At 35.9% G+C, this 19,761-nt stretch overlaps 1 protein-coding gene across 2 annotated transcripts in view; it reads right to left on the bottom strand.

Moving 5' to 3' along the window:
* Positions 1-14,245, bottom strand: part of Sou (required for meiotic nuclear division 5 protein souji) — a 280,328-nt gene extending 266,083 nt beyond the window's left edge. For both annotated transcript variants that reach the window (XM_090403620.1, XM_090403621.1), the window contains exon 1: positions 14,045-14,245. In XM_090403620.1, the coding sequence (XP_090259746.1) occupies positions 14,045-14,180 (136 nt within the window). In that variant the 5' untranslated portion in view covers positions 14,181-14,245. The remainder of the gene's footprint in view (positions 1-14,044) is intronic.
* Between the last annotated feature and the right edge of the window lie 5,516 nt (positions 14,246-19,761).

Raw genomic sequence — 19,761 nt, 5'->3', positions numbered from 1 at the left:
TGTAAATTTAAGGTAATCAGTGGTGTACCACAAGGATTAGTCCTTGGTCCACTGATATTCAATCTATATATTAATTATATTGGGAAGGATTTGACAGGTGACATACAACTATTTGCTGATGATGCAAGAATAGGTAGGGTAATCAGGAATACAGCTGATATGCAGTACTTGCAAAATGATTTCAATAGGTGGGAACTGTGAGCATGAGAAAATGGATATCGGTTCAATGTCAGTGAATGTAAAGTCATGCACTTTGGTGATTAGATATCCAATGTCATATTATATTGGTGAGATTATGCTAGAAGAAACTGATCAGGCAAGAGATCTTGGGAGTGTCAGAATACAGAAAGTTGAAATTCAGTAGCCATGTAGCAAAGATTGCAAATATAACTCAAAAAATAATTGCAATGCTGAAACGAACTTTGATATGAAAAAACAAGGATGTTATTTTGCCTCTTTACAAGACCTTGATAAAACTTCACTTGGACTACTGTGCACAGGTCTGGTCTCCATTGTGATTCTGATACAGTGAAGAGAGAGAGAGAGAGAGTGCAAATGAGAGTGTTAAAAATTATATCACGATCATGGAATACTGATTATGAAGACAGACTGAGAATTTGTAGACTGCAGACATTAGCAAACAGATGAAAGAGGGCTGATATGATAGAGAATTACAAACTTCTGAAAGGATGATACAGGATTCCAGTTTATGGAATTTTTTATTTTATGGAGGGGGTGAGGAAAGGACAAGAGGGCTTCCTTGGAAACTGAGAATTGCTGCTAAAAAGGGGTGAGAGATCATTGGAATGGATTGCCAATGGGCAATTGTATATGCAAGGAGTGTGAATGAATTCAAGTATGATAGCTGGTGCAAGAAGTATGTGGCCTCCCTCGATGAGTTCCTGACTCTGGAGGTCTCCCTTAATCACCTTACCGGCCATTAAAGATCAAATACGCATCCTCAAAAGCTTCGTATCCATCATAAATTTCAATGTAATGGTATTGCAATTTTAATATGCACTTCGCATCCATGGAAATGTGGACGTATATATATCCTGGCTGGTAGCATGGTTAATAATAATAATATTTGAGGAGACTAATAATCTGGAGCAAAAGTCTATGGATGTAAGGGATGAATACCAAAGTTCTAGTGAATGTTGGAATTTTGCTATGGATAAGGAGTAAAAAAATAGTAACTTCTGTAAGAGGTTGTTAAAATGTCTGTTGCACAGAAGTAGTTGGAGAAGAGACTAATTCTTCCTTCAGTTTTTCTTCATCTCTTGTGATAGAGACCGCTTTTTCTTTTTCTTTTTTTTTTTTTAGTGTTATATATATAATACCTAGTTTTTGTGATATATGATGCAATAAATGGAGGTGACAACCTGTATAAGTGGAAATTTTGGAAATTAAAGCAGTTAGGCAAGGTAGTTTTCCTTTGTTTTCCATGTTGATTGGATTTTAACAGTACAGATGCAAACACCGATTGATAAATTACTATTTATTGACTTAATTGCTAATATTTCGCTGGCATTCTATCCAGCATCTTCAGAGCACACAAACAAAGTTTGTTACAGTAGTGAGACAACTGCAATCTGGTATAACAGTGGGACTAGTATGAGCAATTGTAGAGTGCAACTCAAAGACTAAAGTCCTAATTAGGCACCATCTATGTTGGAAAAAAAAAATCTTTAGTAGATTTATACAGCCATACTTGTTGAGGTTTGGAGTATGTTTTAAGGCTTCTGTTTTAAGGCAGGGGTATCCAAAGCATGGTCTGCTAGACCCGACATGCCAAATGAGCGAAAGTGCCGGATATATTTTTTGGGTTCACTGAGGCAGATGTCCACAGTTCTTCCTGTCTCTCCATGGTAGGCTTGATGACATGAACAGGGCAGTTCATAGACTCCTAGATGAGATAAAGGAGAGAATCTGTCCTTAGGTGAACGGATGAGAGTTGCCAATTTCCCATAAGGTTTAAATATGGTACGTAGCTGGTGTTTGTTAAGCACTCTAGATATCTTTTCAGACGTGCTTTTAATGTATGGGATGGTGACAGTTTTGTTGTAGTCTTCTGTGGTAGACAGTGGATGGGGGAGGGGGGGATTTTTGGGGAGCATTTAGTATTTTATCTATCTTATGAGGATTATAGCCATTTGTCAGGAAGGTGTGACATAGGTGAGAAAGTTTAGCAGTGAGAGCAATATCAACGGAACAAATTGCTCTAGCTCTATGGGTTAGTGTTTTTAAGATATCATATTGTTGAGAAGGGTGATGATGTAATTGTTTGTGTAAATATCTCAATGTATGTGTGGGTTTTCTATAAACCGAGAATGATAAGGAACCTTCTGGAAGACGTGTGATTATTGTGTCCAGGAAGGGCAGACAGTCATTGGCTTCTTGTCTTGTCAGATGCCATATCCTTCCAGGAGGTTGACTACCATGAGCTTCCACCATGTATGGTTTTGTGCTTCTCTTTTGCATTCTTCATAGGACAAAAAAGTCCAGTCCTTAATATTTCCCATCCAATCTGTTCTTCGTCTTCCTCTTCTTCTTTTTCCTTGTATCATTCCTTCTAGAAGTGTTTTTTTGTAGGAATTCATGCCTTAATATGTGACCAAGGTAGGTGATTTTCCTTTTCTTAATGGTTTTCAACAGATTCCTATCTTCTTCTCCAATCATCTCTATTATTTCTAAATTAGTTTTTTTGGAAGTCCATGGAACTCTAAGAATTCTTCTGATGATCCACATCTCAAATGCTTTTCGTTTATTTTCACAATATTTTGATATTGTCCAGGTGTCTGCTCCATATAGTAGACCATATGTAGCATTTGGACAGCCTAATTCTTGTTTTTGTGTGAATTTCCCTCGAGGTCAGAATGTTTTTCATGCTAATGAAGGTTGATCTAGCAATTTCTATTCTTATTAATATTTCCTTATCACACTTTCCATTCTCCATAATTAGTTGGTCCAAATATATATATAACTCTCTACTTGATCTAAAGTATTTCCTCTGATCTTAATATTTATATCAGGTATTTTCCCTTTTTCTCTTGTTACCAGCATGGTTTCAGTTTTTTTGAAATTGAAAATAAGTCTATATTTTTCACTTAGCTTCAGCGTCTCTTCTAGTAGAAGATCTTTTGAAGATCTTTTTTTATTTTCAGCTAGCAGTACTGTATCATCTGCATATCTTAAGTTGTTTACGTTCCTGCCTTCTATGCCGACTCCTTTAAATTCTTCTAACTGCTGTGAGATATTTTCGGTATAGAGGTTAAACAATATAGGAGAAAGAACACAGCCTTGTCAGACACCCTTCTTTACTGGGAATTCCTCCATGATTTCTCCTGATATTTTTATGGAGGCAGTTTGCTCCCAATATAGATTTATCAGTAATCTGGTATCTTTACCATCTACTCCTAAATTTGTGATGCATTTGATTAGTTGTTCATGTTGTATATTGTCAAAGGCCTTTGTGTAGTCAACAAAACATAAGTAGACTTCTTTCTGTTTCTCCAGATATCTTTCTATAAAAGTTCTAATGTTGAAGAGTCTTTCTTTAGTTCCTTTATTTTCCTGGAAACAAGATTGTGTTTCATTAATTTCCATTTTGATTTTTATGTTTATTTCTTTCTAGGATGATATATAACATAACTTTTGCTATCTGACTGATTGTTCTGTACCCTTCCCATTTGAGTGTCTTCGATTTTTTAGGTATTGGTAGGAACGTTGAATGCTTAAAATCTTTTGGCAGGTGTCCAGTTTTGTATATTTTGTTACATATGTCAATCTTATAACCTTATCATCTAAAGCCTTTAGATATTCTGCCATAATTCCATCCATTCCTGGAGCTTTTCCTGGTTTCAGTTTCCTAATGGCATTTGCTACTTCTCAGGTAAGAATAGTAGGCCCCTCCAAATCTTCTTGCATTGGTTTATCTATTCTATCATGATTGCAGAGTTCCTTTGAATACTACCCATTCTATCCCTTATTTTGTCTTTCTCCATTAGGATGTTTCCACTGGTATCTTCAATGCAATGAGAGCCTACCCTTTTGCAAGATTTGCTAGTTAGCTCCCTAACTTTTTCATGAAGTTCTCTGGTTTTGTGCTTTTTGTCCAGAAGTTCAATTGACTTGTATTTGTTGTTAAGCCATAGTTCTTTTGCAATCCTACATTCTTTCCTGATCTCCTTGTTAAAGTTCTTGTATTCAGAACAATTTTTGTTCTTTCTTTCCTCCATCATTTTCAGTATCTTGTCATCATCCAGGGTTTACTCATTTTCTTCTCAAATTTGAGAATTGTTTAACTGCCTTTTTTATGCCCTCTTTAAATTTCTGCCATCTATCCTCAATCTCATCTTTAGGGTAAGGATACTTGGTGGGATCAGGAACATTAATAGCAGTGGATTGTGCCAGTTCCTTTAAAAATTTATCTTGTATTTCTTGATTTTTAAGGGAACCAAGATCATATTTTTCTATGTTTAGAGGTTTCGTTGTTTTCTTTAATTTTACTGCAGCTTTAATGACCACAGGGTTGTGGTCTGATCCAATATCAGCCTCTGGGTATGTTTTGGCTTGTAAGATGTTATTCCGGAATCTTTTTTAATCATTATATAGTCAATCTGGTTCCTACAGCTGTCTCCAGGACTTTTCCATGTGTAAAGTCTTCTAGGAGGGTGGCTAAATAAAGTATTTGCTATTACCAGATTATTTTCTTCACAGAACTGAATTAATCTTTCTCCTCTTGAATTTCTATGTCCCAAGCCCTGGTTTCCTATGCAGGAAGAGATCTTTTCTGAGCCTACTTCAGCATTTAGATCTCCCATAACGATAGTTATGTCACATGATTTAGAGTTGTTTAGTACATTTTGAATGTCTTCATAGAAACATTGTACATCTTCATCTGGATAAACAGAATTAGGTGCATATATCTGGACAATAAAAATATGAAAAGGTTGAGCTGCAATTTTTAATGCAATTATTCTGTCACTTATGGGCCAAAATCCAAGTAAGGATTGCACAACCTTATTTTTTAGTACAAATGCTTCTAGTTCCATTGTAAAGTGGATTTTTGGATGCTGCCTATTTAGATGCACTAAAAATGTATTCAATGTGTCTGGGCCATGTGGCCAAATAGCAAACACATCATCAACATAGCATAGCCAGAGACACTAGGAAAAGTTAGCTGTTGGATTGTAGAAGTTGGCTGGAGGGGGGGGGGATCCCATAGCTGTCCCATCTAACTGTTTATATATTTTTACTTTCCATGTAAAATAACCTGCCTGTAGTGTGAATTTAAATAGCTGAAATATATCAGGGGGAAATTATGAATTTAGTAAATTAAGGGTTTCAGTTAATGGTACATTCGTGAACAGTGAGGTGATATCAAAACTCACCATTAAGTCTGAACTTTTTAAGGTGTGGTTTTCTAAAATACTTTTTAGGTGGATAGAATTTTTAACAAAAGAAGGAGAATTGTTTGTGAAAGTGGCTAGTAGTTTGGCTAAATGTTTAGCAAGTTTATATGTAGGAGGACCTGTTTATACTATCGACAACAGGGCTTAAAGGTGTACCTTGCTTGTGAATTTTTGGAGCTCCATATATCCTGGGTGTTTTAACGTGGAAGGCCTTGAGTTTGTTGACTGTTTCTTTAGGCCAGGAAGTGACTTTGTTTAATAATTTGCACACCTTATTCTTTTGTGAGTTGGTGGGATCCCGATCGATAATTTGGTATGTTGACTGGTCTTGTAGAAGTTCGTGCATTTTGCTTTCATATTCTGTTATATCTATCACCACAGTTGCATTTCCTTTGTCTGATTTGATTATGGTAATGTGGTTATTATTGTGTAGCTCTTTTAGAGCCATGATTTCTTTATGTGGGATATTATTTTTATGAGGCTTAGCATAGACTAGGATGTTGGCCACATCTAATCGAATATTATTGGCTATTGCTGGAGGCAGGTCATATATCCCGCGTTCAACGGAAGCCATTATTTTGGCTTTTGGAACTTCTTTAGGAGTAACGGAAAAATTGTGTCCCCGACTTAATGCACTCGTGGCTGCTTTGGTTAAGGTTACCGATGATAAGTTTACAACAACGCCATCTTGATGTAACTGCAGCTGCTACGTAACAATGCGTTGTTGGAGGAGTTCAAATTTCTTCTGGTGCCTGTTTTTAACTTTGGCAAATTCTTTGTTGGCTGTAGAGTTTGAGATGCTGTCCAGGATATCCCATAGCTCTGGGTTCAAAATGTTAGATAGTATATCACGTAGTGCATTGATGGAAGAATTTATTTTAGATAGTTCTCGGCGAGTAGCATATAACTGTTCCCGTAATAGTGCTAAACTCGTTCGTTTATAAATACGTTGGGCTTTGGCTGAGTGAAACTTAATTTTTACACATTTTGGTATTAAATTGGTATCTCAATACTTTTTTAAGAAGGCTAACCTGATCAGTTGCGGGCCAATTTTGCGCCGCGTCGTTGTGAACTTATCTTCAGTAACCTTAACCAAAGGAGCCATGAGTGCATTAAGTCGGGGACACAATTTTGCCATTACTCCTAAAGAAGTTCCAAAAGCCAAAATAATGGCTTCCGTTGAATGCGGCATATATGACCTGCCTGCAGCAATAGCCAATAATATTCGATTAGATATGGTCAACATCCTAGTTCATTCTAAGCCTCCCAAAAATAATAATATTATTATTACCACCCCAAGACCTCATGGAGTCAAAGACTCATCTGGGAGGTCCTTTTATCACACACACAGCTCATCATACCGTCTTTTAAACACATTCAAACTCTTTGCAGACACCACATTCTCAGGCAATGCATTCCAATCATTCACAACTCTGCACAAAAAAATACCTGCCTCTCACTCCCCCACTCACACCCACTTTATACAGCTTCCAGGGATGACCTCTGGTTCTCCCCTGATCTCCCACTATTCTCTGTAAAACTTCTCCAGCATTGATCCTATAACAACCCCTTACCAACTTGTAGGTTTCTATCATATCTCCCCCTCTTCTTCCTGTCCACTAGACTCTGCAAATTACATCTTCTCAATCTTTCCTCATACTCGCCATTCCAGAGGTCAGAAACTACCTTAGTCAGTCTCCTTTGGACCCTTTCCAACATCTCTTCATCCTTCTGAAAACCTGGTGACCAAATCTGGGCACAATAGTCCATGTGTGGCATAATCAAAGCCTTATACAATGGAACAAGAATCTCCCTACTTCTACACGTCAGTGTCCTCTGCATCATTCCCAAAAGCCTTTGTGTTGTCTTCACAATTTTGGCGATGTGTCCCCTAAATTTTAGATCCTTATCCACTATCACCCTCAGATCTCTTATTTCCTCTACCTTCAACAATATATTCTCACCAAGCGTAAATTCTGCATCCAATCTTTGTTTTCCAAATTTTAAAACCTTACATTTTGCAACATTGAACTCACATCCCCATTTCCGTGCCCAATCACTCAATCTATTCAAGTCTTCCTGTAAGGCCACAACGTCTTCACTACACTTCATGGTTTGTCCCAACTTTGCATCATCTGCAAACAACTGAATATCTCCATCCAAATCTTCAACTATATCATTAATATACAAGTTAAACAGTAATGGAACTAAAACAGACCCCTGAGGCACTCCACTAGTAACTTTCCTTTTCCTGGATATCACTCCCCCATACACAACTTGTTGATACCTATCAGATAGCCAGTCTCCATATCCCACATAAAGAAATCATGGCTCTTAAAGAGCTACACAATAATAACCACATTACCATAACCAAATCAGACAAAGGAAAAGCAACTGTGGTGATGGATATAACAGAATATGAAAGCAAAATGCATGCACTTCTCCAAGACCAGTCAACATACCAAATTATAGATCGGGATCCCACCAACTCACAAAAGAATAAGGTGTGCAAATTATTGAACAAAGTCACTTCTTGGCCTAAAGAAACAGTCAACAAACTCAAGACCTTCCACGTTCAAATACCCAGGACATATGGAGCTCCAGAAATTCACAAGCAAGGTACACCTTCACGCCCTATTGTAGATAGTATAAACAATCCTATATATAAACCTGCTAAACATTTAGCCAAACTACTAGCCACTTTCACAAGCAATTCTCCCTCTTTTGTTAAAAATTCTGCCCACCTAAGAAGTATTTTAGAAAACCACACCTTAAAAAGTTCAGACTTAATGGTAAGTTTTGATATCACCTCACTATTCACAAATGTACCATTAACTGAAACCCTTAATTTGCTAAATTCACAATTTCCCCCTGATATATTTCAGCTATTTAAATTCACACTACAGGCAGGTTATTTTACATGGAAAGGGAAAATATACAAACAATTAGATGGGACAGTTATGGGATCCCCCCCCCTTAACTTCTACAATCCAACAGCTTGCTTTTCCAACATCTGGAAATTCTAGCTATCAATACAGTCACTCTCAATCCTAGTCTCTGGCTATGCTATGTTGATGATGTGTTTGTTATTTGGCAACATGGCCAGACACACTGAATACATTTTTAGTGCATCTAAATAGCCAGCACCCAAAAATCCACTTTAGAAAGGAACTAGAAGCCAATGACTGTCTGCCCTTCCTGGACACACTAATCACATCTTCCAGAAGGTTCCTTATCACTCTTGGTTTATAGAAAACCGACACAAGCAGGGAGATATTTACACAAACAATCACAATCACACCATCAGCCTTCTCAACAATATGATATCTTAAAAACACTAACCCATAGAGCTAGAGCAATCTGTTCCAATAACATTACGCTCACTGCTTGACTTTCTCACCTATGTCACACTTTCCTGACCAATGACTATAATCCCCATAAGATAGATAAAATACTAAATGCTCCCCAAAAATCCCCCCCCCTCTGTCTACCACAGAAGACTACAACAAAACTGTCACCATTCCATACATTAAAGGCACATCTGAAAAGATATCTAGAGTGCTTAACAAACACCAACTAAGTATCATATTTAAACCTTATGGGAAATTATCAACTCTCATCCGTTCACCTAAGGACAGATTCTCTCCCTTATCACATCCAGGAGTCTATGAAATGCCCTGTTCATGTCATCGAGCCTACTATGGAGAGACAGGAAGAACTGTGGACATCTGCCTCAGTGAACACAAAAAATATATCCGGCACTTTTGCTCATTTGGCAAGTCGGATCTAGCAGAGCATGCTTTGGATACCCCCCCCCCCCCGCACACAGGATCAATTGGAAAAAAACAAAAGTGCTGCACAGAAGCTTTTACAAGTCAGAGAGGTTGTTCCTGGAATCAACAGAAGCCTTGAGACATACTCCAAACCTAAACAAGTATGGCTGTATAAATCTACCAAAGATTTGGGAGACAGTCATCCTACGACCAAATTAATACCTGCTTTCTCTCTCGTTTTTTTTCCCCCAACTTAGATGGCGCCTAATTAGGACTTCAATCTTTGTGTTGCATGCTACAATTGTTCATACTAGTCCCACTATTACACCAGATTGCAGTTGTCTCGCTACTGTAACAAACTTTGTTTGTGTGCTGAAAATGTTGGATAGAATACCAGTGAAATATTAGCAATTAAGTCAATAAATAGTTATTTTCTTATCAATCTGTGTTCGCATCTATATCGTTAAAATCCAATTAATAAGTGCGATGAGCACATAAGCCTTTCAACACCTTTGGATACCCCTTTGTTTTCCAGTTCTAGAGCAAGTTTTTTTTTTTGGGGGGGGGGGGGGGAGTTAACAGATAAAAGAATATTCTGTAACTCAGCAACCCCGTATTTCCAAATGATAAAGACAATGTCTTTATGGATTTTAGATAATGTTATGGTTTATGTTAGCCTTTTAATGTATTTTTTGTTTGTCCTAACCCAGAAAAAGCAACAAGTATCTGTGGCAAAACTAGTAGATTTTTATACTGTTACAAAATTAAACCATTGTATTTCCTCTTTATAAGCCTGTATCTGTTTTTATATATATTGAATACTCATTCATCCTACCTTATACTCAGAAAGGATAGTGACATCACCATGAATAGTGAGGTGCAGCAATTGCCATCCTTTATGAGCAGAACTGCCACACTGTTTGCGATCAATCATCTGGAAGTAATGGCATTATCAATTTTCAGAGATCTTGAGTAGTAAAGAAATCTCAAATGAGTAGGCAGTACTCATACAAAGAATAAAAAAATCTAAATGTAAAACATTTGCTATGATAGCAAGCAATCATAAATCTGACATTCAAGATTTATTTTTAAAATGCTTGCACGGCTCTTGTAAGGCAGTAGGAAGCAACTGTTTTACACATTAAGGATACTAGGCATTTACTAACAAACTCTGACAGAAATACCAAAATATGTGAGTCACAGCAATCCAGGTAGCATTATCTTCCACTACTGTAATGTTTCCAGCTGATCCCATTACATTCCATCCTGCCTGTATCTAGCAAATGGCAACAAGCAATGCACATTCCACCATAAACCTTTCATGAATAGGTAAGTCGTTTATGCAATTTAACCTGCTTTAAAATGTCTGTTCTAAATCATAACATTCATATAGCTGTTATGCTTGTAATGGCTTGTACCATGACCCCTATTAACATTATTCCTCAGGTGGCATGCCCTAATACACTAAAGACAATAATCAATGGTTGAGGTAAATAAAAAAATAAAAAAAATAAATAAGATGACAAATGATTTATCTTTAAGATAAATGGCAAATATTGATGATGTAGTGAAATGGTTCAAGTTCTTACTTTAGTCACTTGGGTATGACTAAATATTATTATTATTATTATTTGATACCTCTAAGGAGTCCAAAGACTCATCGAGGGAGAGTGTGCCAACAGCACTGAGCGATTGTTCCCCTTCCAACTACTAACCGCACTCAAACTTGCTTAACGTTTTGTGTGAGCCATTAGTAGCAGAAGCTCTACTGCTAAACCTCTAGATGAAGTTAATATAAAGTATAAAAAAGAATTCTCCAGAATAATTATCATAAAGTGCCAGTGATAAAATGCCAAATATCCCAAATGGAAAAAGATACTGATAATAATATTAAAGTGATCATCACCAGAATTAACAAGGAATTATTTATGGGACAAAAATCATACAGAAAAGAGTGAGAAAATAACATTAGAAGTGTTTACTTTTAAGATGACTATGAAGAAGTTGTTCTTAATCATCTTAAAAGTCCTCATTCAGGGAAATCCTTTGATCCTTTGATGAGTTACTTAGGTGTCTTACCATGTGAAGTGTCTATTTACATTCCTAATTCAGGTCCCGACAGTCTTTGTCTGACTTTTGTACACTGTCAGGTTGAATGATAAGCTTAGTGGGTTAAAAACCAAACTTATCTAAAAAGGAACCTCTCCTACCTCCATAGGAGCTTAGCCAACTCACCTGAGGTTGAAAAGGCCTTCTCATTCCAAGAAAATATTCCTGAAGTAAGTAACAATTGGAAGATAGTTTTCAACCTTTTGTTAGAAATAACCGTTATATACTTTAGATCAGCGCTTCCCAAACAGTAGGTCGCAGCCCCCTTCAGGGCCGTAGGTTTTGTTGAGGGGGGGGGGGGGGCATGAAATAATGAAAACAAATTGAAAATGTTTCAAGACTAAGTAGATTTTTTTTTATCTTAAAAGAAACGTATTTAATTTTTATTATTTATTATTTCTTTTTTGTTATTTTTAATACTTTATCGGGAAAAAAAAAATCGCACATTGTTGCAGGTTCACAAATTTTGCTTCATGCTTATTCATATGTTTCATTTCAAAGCAGAAATCTAAGAATTGCAGTTTAATATATTTCACCTGATATTGATGTAGCAGTATGCAACCATCACATTAAATTGTTATTAAACTCTTTTATGTTTTTAATTCTTTCTTTATTACTAATTGTTTTACGTTTCATGTGCTTATACTGCAAATGTACAATAACAACATATCTATCTATATAAAATATGAGATAATGTGCCATGTCAAATGTGTATGCAAGATGCTAAAAATGTAATATTTGCATTTGATTTTTGCAATATTTGCTGTGTATGCTTTATATTGAATATAAATACAATAAATATTATAATAATTAATGTTTATCTTATGATTTTTTTAGGGGGGGGGGGGTCGTGAAATATTTTATTTTTCCGAAGGGGGCCCTGACATCCAGAAGTTTGGGAAGCATTGCTTTATATAATGCATCATCCATTTAAATATGCTACAGAAGCAGGACAAGTCATGAAACAACTCTGTGAATCAATTCTGTTTCTTAAAAGCTATTAATATAACAATAAAGCTCAATAACCCCTATGGCTAAAGTGGTAAGCCATTCAGGTGGACAGACTAGAATGTGAAATATTGATACACAGGTACTCATTTTGATACTAACCATATTTCACTGTAAAATAAAAGTTTTGAACCCAATATATACATAAGTAAATAAAAAATTAATTAACTAAACTAAAATGATACAGTTCACAGAATATGGGATGTAAGTGAATGAGGTATTTGTAGGAATATGGGTTAGAGTTCAACTGAAACATGTGCTTTTATGACATTGCTCTCTTATAACCTTTTAACTTTTATAACAAGCCAGGTTGTGTGGAGGAATGTTTTTTCCCTCCCATATTTGTTCTTGTGTAGAGGCTTAATGTAAAGACAGTGTAAAAAAGTATAACCTACACACAGCATATAAGCCCTACCACAAACTGGCTACCCTTATCCGCTCTACGAAAGATCAGCTCCCTCCTCTCTCTCTGCCTGGAGTTTACAAAGTACCCTGTTCCTGTAAGCTTGCGTACTTTGGACAGACAGGCAGATCAGCATCCATCCGCCTAGAGGAACACAAGTCGTACATCGTTAAACACAACTATGGCCATTCAGGCTTGGCTGACCATGTTTTGGACACCACCCACAGAGTATCATGGAAGAAAACCACCATGCTCCACCACAGCAAATTCAAGAAAGAGAGACTTTTCTTAGAAGCAGCAGCAGCTCTCAAAAACCAACCAAATCTTAACAAATACGGTTGCATTAAGCTTCCGAAGATTTGGGAAACAGTCATCACCAGAGGTCCCACCTTACATTCCAGGCCACCTACAACTGCCCTTAGAGGGCGCTCCACCTAGATAGGACTTTACTGTCACCCACGTGGTTGGGCTTAGTATTGTAAGTTTTTGTGTGCATGTTACATTAATTGTCTTTGTAATCCCCGTAGATGTCCTAGTGACTAGGACGAAATATAGGAAGTATTAAATTCTATTTTAATTCTTTTTGAGTGTTGTAAAAAATCCATTAAACCTCCAATATAATAACCTCCCATATTTGGTTTTGTTCTATTGCAAAACAAGCAAACTGGCAAGAGAACACATGCAATTAATAGCCAAACACACTCTATGAGATGATCTGCACAGTGTGAAGTGATCTCATGCTTTCAGGAATGCTTTGCAAGTTGCATATAATTACAACAATAAACATATCATCGTGTAAAAAACTATTGCTCATTTGTATTTATAAGTGATTTAAGGGACGTTACTTATAAAACTGGATTAAAAATTATACAGTATATGCTCACCTTAAAAAGTTACCTTACATTTATTCTAAAAATACCCCCCCCTTAAAAAAAAAAAAAAGAAACTATCCAGTTTTTCTAAACACCATTAAATCATGCTGCTTTATGCTAAACAAGACAACGCTAAATCCGTTAAATGGAACTAAGTACTGAATCAGGAATTTGTAAAATGAATTTTACAATACCATATTTCATATGATAATATGTGAAATCCTTGTTTAAGAAGTAAATTGAAATGTGTTATCATGATGACCTGGTTTCGAGTACGAACATAAAAATGACAACGCTAGGTATAATTAAAATGCATATGAGCTAAATAACCGCTGATGACTGAAATTTCAGCTGAAACATATATCACAGATATGGTTTTAGTAAAAGTGAGACCAAATGTGACTGTTGTTTTCCTAAAAATTAAACTTGATCTAACAACAAGTCTCATCTGAGATACTTTAATACCTTCACTCAGTTCTCTTTGAAGGCTTTCAACACTAACTATTAAATCTGACAACGTCCTCCATATATGCTCATTGAAAGATCCAAACTTATTAAGAACTTTTTCTATCTCTTTTTCTACAGCTTCACAAGATTCCATATTTTGAATACTGCACAGTCACAAACAGTAAACATAAACAATCGTAACTCATCCACACCGTTTACGGTTAGTATTTTCCCCTCCCGCACATTTCAGAGCGCAATACCATTCCCTGCACACTTGATTCCCAGTATCCCTCACTTGCATTGTAAAGGCGAATTTACTCGATTCTACTAATTGAAGATGAAGTATAAATTTTCCTTTAATACCGTTAGTCAAACAAATTGCTCTAAAATCGGCTTAAAGCATTCGTTTTAGTGGATGCCAAAAGTATTTTCTTTCTTGAGTAATTTATAAAACGATGTCAGATTAGCGGATGTTTCCCCTTTAGAGAGAGAGAGAGAGTTTACATAAAACTTCCTTTCTGAATCTTTAATCAGAACAAAGTTTCGGTCTTATAATGCTTCTTTTTTCTAAATGCATTAATTTTCATTCCTTTCTTTACTAATTTCGTATATTCATGTTTTTAAATTATATATTTTTTGACAAATATCTAGAAAGGTTTAATGTTCTTTTGGAGCTTTGCTTTTATATGAAAAGGGATTCTACTGAGCATATTGATATTATTATTAATCATAATTAAATAAAGTAAATCCACCATCGCTTTTTCTTTTCCAGGGAATAGACGAGAATGTTCAGTCTTAACTTTTGGAGACTGGTGAAAAGCTAATCTTCATCATTAGCCAATTAGAGACAGAGTCCTACTTACACATTCCCCGAGTCGCGAGAGTGCTCCGGGGTTCCTCTCATTCTTTGGTGCGCCTGTGCATAAGTGCAGCCCTGTATAGAGAGCTGGTCCAACATTATCAATGATTTTTACTGGTGTACGTGAAGCACAGTACAGCAGCAACTACCGCCATCTCGTGTTCCCTGACAGTAACATTACATATTGCTATTTGACATTGTGTGAGTTCTGTGGTCGATTTTCTTAAGTTAACGGTAAGAAAAACCCTAGTAGTCAGTGCCAAAGATCAACGATTTCTGGAACCGGTCGAAGAAGGACTTGAAAAAAGTTCTTCCTGTAGTCAAATGGAATCGAACTTTTTTTTTTTTTTGAATGATAAACCGACACATGAAAGGTTACAAGACCGATAACACTACAGCTCCATGTACAAGTGATTAAGATGTAAAATGTAGCCTATTGATATTTTTCTTAAAGAGCGGGAAGGCTGTACTCAGTGGGAAAAACAGTTTTTTTTTTCTTCTGATTGCAAATGCTAAAAATGCCAGGTGCCATGGATTAAACGATGTAAATGCCAGGAAAACCTATTCCGGGGAGATATCACATGACATGCAACAAGTGCCTGACCACCCTGCGTTTCTCTTCGAATCTTTCAGAAGCTACATGACAATAAAAGTCTAAGGCGAAACATGACGAGTGAAAGTGCCTCTAGTGTAGGGTGCTCATAATTGTTTTACAAAAATGACATAAAACTGGGAGGAGTTCGAGAGGTGCTCAAAATTTGTTTTTAATTTTTTTAACGACCTGAAACTTTTGACTATAAATATTGTTCATGTAAATTGGAACTAAATTAGGTGAGTAAAAAAAAAAAGTACCCTTGTTCGCTTCGCCTATGGCGCTACTTTAATGTGAAGTAACTGTGCGCTTGAAGTAGCTAAATAATAAATAAAAATTGTAAATAAGAAAGTAGTAAATAAAACTGAAAATAAGGTGGAATTAATTGTTATTAATAAGTAAGTGAAATTTAAAGTAAAATACGTAACAAATACCTCAGAATTTACCCGTGTTAAGTATCAATTGTTCTGTTTCTAGAAAATATTGTTGTTGTTGTGACTGATTAGGCTGGATTCTTATATACTGTACTTTTCAGAAGAATATATCTTTACTAATATTTTATACGCATTTCCTCGTGATAATCACCGCAATTCATTGCTTTGGAACAGGTTTTTAAATTTATCATTGATTTTACTGCATCAGCATGCATCTGAGGCCTGTGTTGCTCAGTTGAAATGACGTTTGCATCCTCTGCACTACGCCTCCCGAAGATAGCTGAAGTTCAAGCCTAGTCTCCGAGAAGAGAAACATTTTCTAAGGCCCTTCATACCGGTTTTCGAGTTAGTTATCGGCAGAGATAAACGGATTTTGTGAACCTTAAACTCAAGAAAATTGACCATAGAATCCACACTATTTCAGACAAAAATCCTCTTAGGGTTATGGACCACAAGATTGCAGCACTTATTTGACAGTCTCTTCATCGATTGCCACTTATAATTTGTGATCGTGTTGGGCCATCTATCTCTCATTGGCTACCAGTAGAAATTGGGCCACTCATTCTCCAAAAGTAAGATAGGACTAAAACGGCCTCACGTATTTCCTATAAGGGAATAAAAAGCATCAGCGGATTTTTTTAGTTGAATGTGCATCTAATTTTTCTATCTTGCTCCATAATAAATTCAATACTATAAAACGCATTAGTAGAAAGAAAATCTCTTTCTACTAATGCGTTGACACACTAAACAGCAACAAAATAAATTCAACAATGATTTTCAAATTCTCAGAAAGAAGGCTTTCAATATGAAAGTATTGGAAAAACTATTGGCAGGAAAAGCCTAACATTTTGTTAATAGAAATAAATAGACATATGACTTATATGTTACAAGAATATAGTAAAACTATTTTAGGCGATATATTATTGCTGAAGTTTTTCCATGAAGCTCCTCTACTTTCAAATAAATATAACATAGCATGCTTATTTTGTATAGGAGCAATCCCAAGTTTTGAAATCGCTGGATTAGACCTCTGATGTAGTGATTGTTTCGATCACTGCTATATAATATTATGAATTAGATAATGTGTTTTGAAAAACATACCTTAAAATTAAACATTTTCGTTTATATTATAATATGATTATTATATATATATTTAATATAATAATATAGCACATATACAGTCTATGAACATATTTTTATTATATTATATATACTATATTATTTCAATTCAAAACTTGTGTAGCTCAGTGGAAGTAACGTTTGCATTCTATAAACTAGGCCGCCAGAAGAAAGACTTAAGTTCCATTCTAGAATTCTAGAATAACCACAAGATGGTGGCGCAAATTATCACGTTCGGCCAATTGCAGCTCGACTCGCTGATATTCGTTTGCGCTTATCATTGCACGTAACTAGTGAATCCAACACTGCTCGTTTGAGCAGTGTCGCTACAAAAAAATTGTATGCATGCACGAGTTATTTCTGTAAGATACGAAACTTTTATTATTGGTGTGTTCGTGGTGAAGGGGAAATATTTTTAATAAAGCAATTTTTTACTTAAATACAGAGCCAAAAGGCTTCACTTCGGCAATGCAAAATTATTCAAATTAAATGGATATTGATATTGATAATGGATATTCGGCTTTGAAATAATGTTTCAAAGCTGAATAGAGAAACTACAAGAGTTTCTCTGAAACTGTTGTAGTTTTTCTATTCGGGTATAGTTTCTCTATCCACTTAATTTAAGCATTTTTTAATATGTAAATTTATTTATTAATAAATTGGTTACTGATTAGGAAAAAAATTATTATAATTTTTTTTTTTTTTTTTTTTTTTGCATATGCAGCATCCCCACTTAAAATTTTCACCGGTTGCCACTGCAAGAGGGCCTTATAAACGCAAAAGAAAACAAATTCGATTACAAAAAGAGTCAGAAAAATAACCGATATGTGCGTTGGAAAAATAAACTCTTGCATGGCTAATTTCTTCGAGATTGAGGAAAAAATTGACATCAACAAGATGTGGAATTGGATACAACTTGGATATATTAAATAAAGGAAACAGAAGAATTTATTCTTGCAGCTCAAAAACAGGTGTTACAACCTAATAGAATCATAGCAAAAATATTGAACATCAATAATAACAGAAAATTCAGATTATGCGATCAGAAAAATGAGACTGTAGAATATCTAATCAGTGCCTACATCGAGATATCCTGAAATGATTATAAATACCGCCATGATCAAGTGGTCAAAATAATTCATTGGAATGTATGCAAAAAATAATGTTTTCCTCCTTCTGATACTGGTAGCAGCATAAAATAGAGACAGTATTGGAAAAGGAAACAGCAAAAATTCTCTGGGATTTTAGAATACAAACTCATCGTCATTTGGAACAAAATAGACCTGACATCACAATTATTGAATATCGAGAAGTTTGACTTAATGACATCGTAGCCCACCGATAACAACATCAACAAAATGTATTGGAAAAATCTGAAATATCGAGATCTGGCAATCGAAGTTGACGAGCTGTGGCTTAAACACAGCCCGTCAACTTCGATGCTATCCCAATTGTCATCGGTGCACTTGGTGCTATTTCAAAGAGCTGTCCAACTACTTACAATAATTAAACATCAGAGAATTGACTAGATATGATCTACAGAAAATGGTATTGTTTGGAACAGTACATATTTTACCACACTATCTGACAGACTATTCTTAGCTTCTTGGGTAGAATCTGGATTACTCTGTATTACTTGTCGAACTATTCTTTGAATGATATCTTGTTTTGACTGTGTTTCAACTGTGTGAATAAAATTATAATAATAATATTAATTTATCCAATTTCAAATGTTCCAATTTATCCCACAGGCGTTCTATGGGATCGAAATCAGGGATTTCTGCACCCAGTCAAGTTCTTTAACACATGGCTGTTTGGCCGAATTGGTGGCATATCCTCCCTGCAACCAACAGGCTTCGGTTCGAATCCCACTCTGGGCGTAGATGTTCGTGATTGTCTTTAGGTCGGAGATGAATTTCGTCGCTCGATGTGGGTTCCCTACCCTCCTTATTGAAGGCCTAAAGTGGCTTAAAAAGTTCTATGATTGTTTTCTAGCGCATGAATTTCGGACTGTGTCAAAAATAAATGAATAAGCACATTTTTTTTTAATTAATGGTAAAAAATCCTTAACTCATCTTCAGTAAGAATAACTATCGGTTTGCAAATTCATCCACTTCAGCTCCTGCGGAACAGTTGTGGTATTGGAGCCTGCAGAGGCATTTTGGAACGTGTTTTAACCAAGGTCAGACAGGTTTTATGCACCACTTTCAAAACGCAACAGTTCCACTCTCCATCACACAGCTACCGCCGAATTTCATAGTTGGGATTACGTACTCTGGTTACAGACGTCACCGTGTTATGTGGCCTAACATATTGCAATTGTGTTGTCATTCTTAAGCACTTCACAATAACATCACTTACTATTGATTGGGAAAGCTGCAGCAGGACAGACGTTTCCAGAACCTAATTATTGTGAAATTGCATTCGATGTTAGAACTACAGAGAAAGTCATTTATCTCTTCAGTACAGCATAATTTGCCATTATTGCTTCGCTGTGAAGGGTTCCAAGATTGTGTGCTTTTTCTACCTGTATGAGCCATTGTTGTGATGTATGTAGTCAATACAACCATATACATATAGGCTCCAGTTCATCCCACGGATATTCAATAAGGTGAGATCAGGACTCTGTAGAGGACAGTCAAGTGTGGTGAGATTCATGTCCACACCAAGTAGTTACAGCAGCAGCTTTATGACAATGTGCATTGTCTTGCTGAAAGAGACAATGATTAGT

The sequence above is a fragment of the Typopeltis vanoorti genome, chromosome 14 (assembly GCF_054136105.1).
Source record: "Typopeltis vanoorti isolate ZY-2024b chromosome 14, IOZ_Tvanoo_1.0, whole genome shotgun sequence".
In the NCBI taxonomy this organism is placed as follows: domain Eukaryota; kingdom Metazoa; phylum Arthropoda; class Arachnida; order Uropygi; family Thelyphonidae; genus Typopeltis; species Typopeltis vanoorti.
The sequence above is the reverse complement of the archived record's forward strand: the minus strand, read 5'-3'. Positions and strand labels throughout refer to the sequence as shown.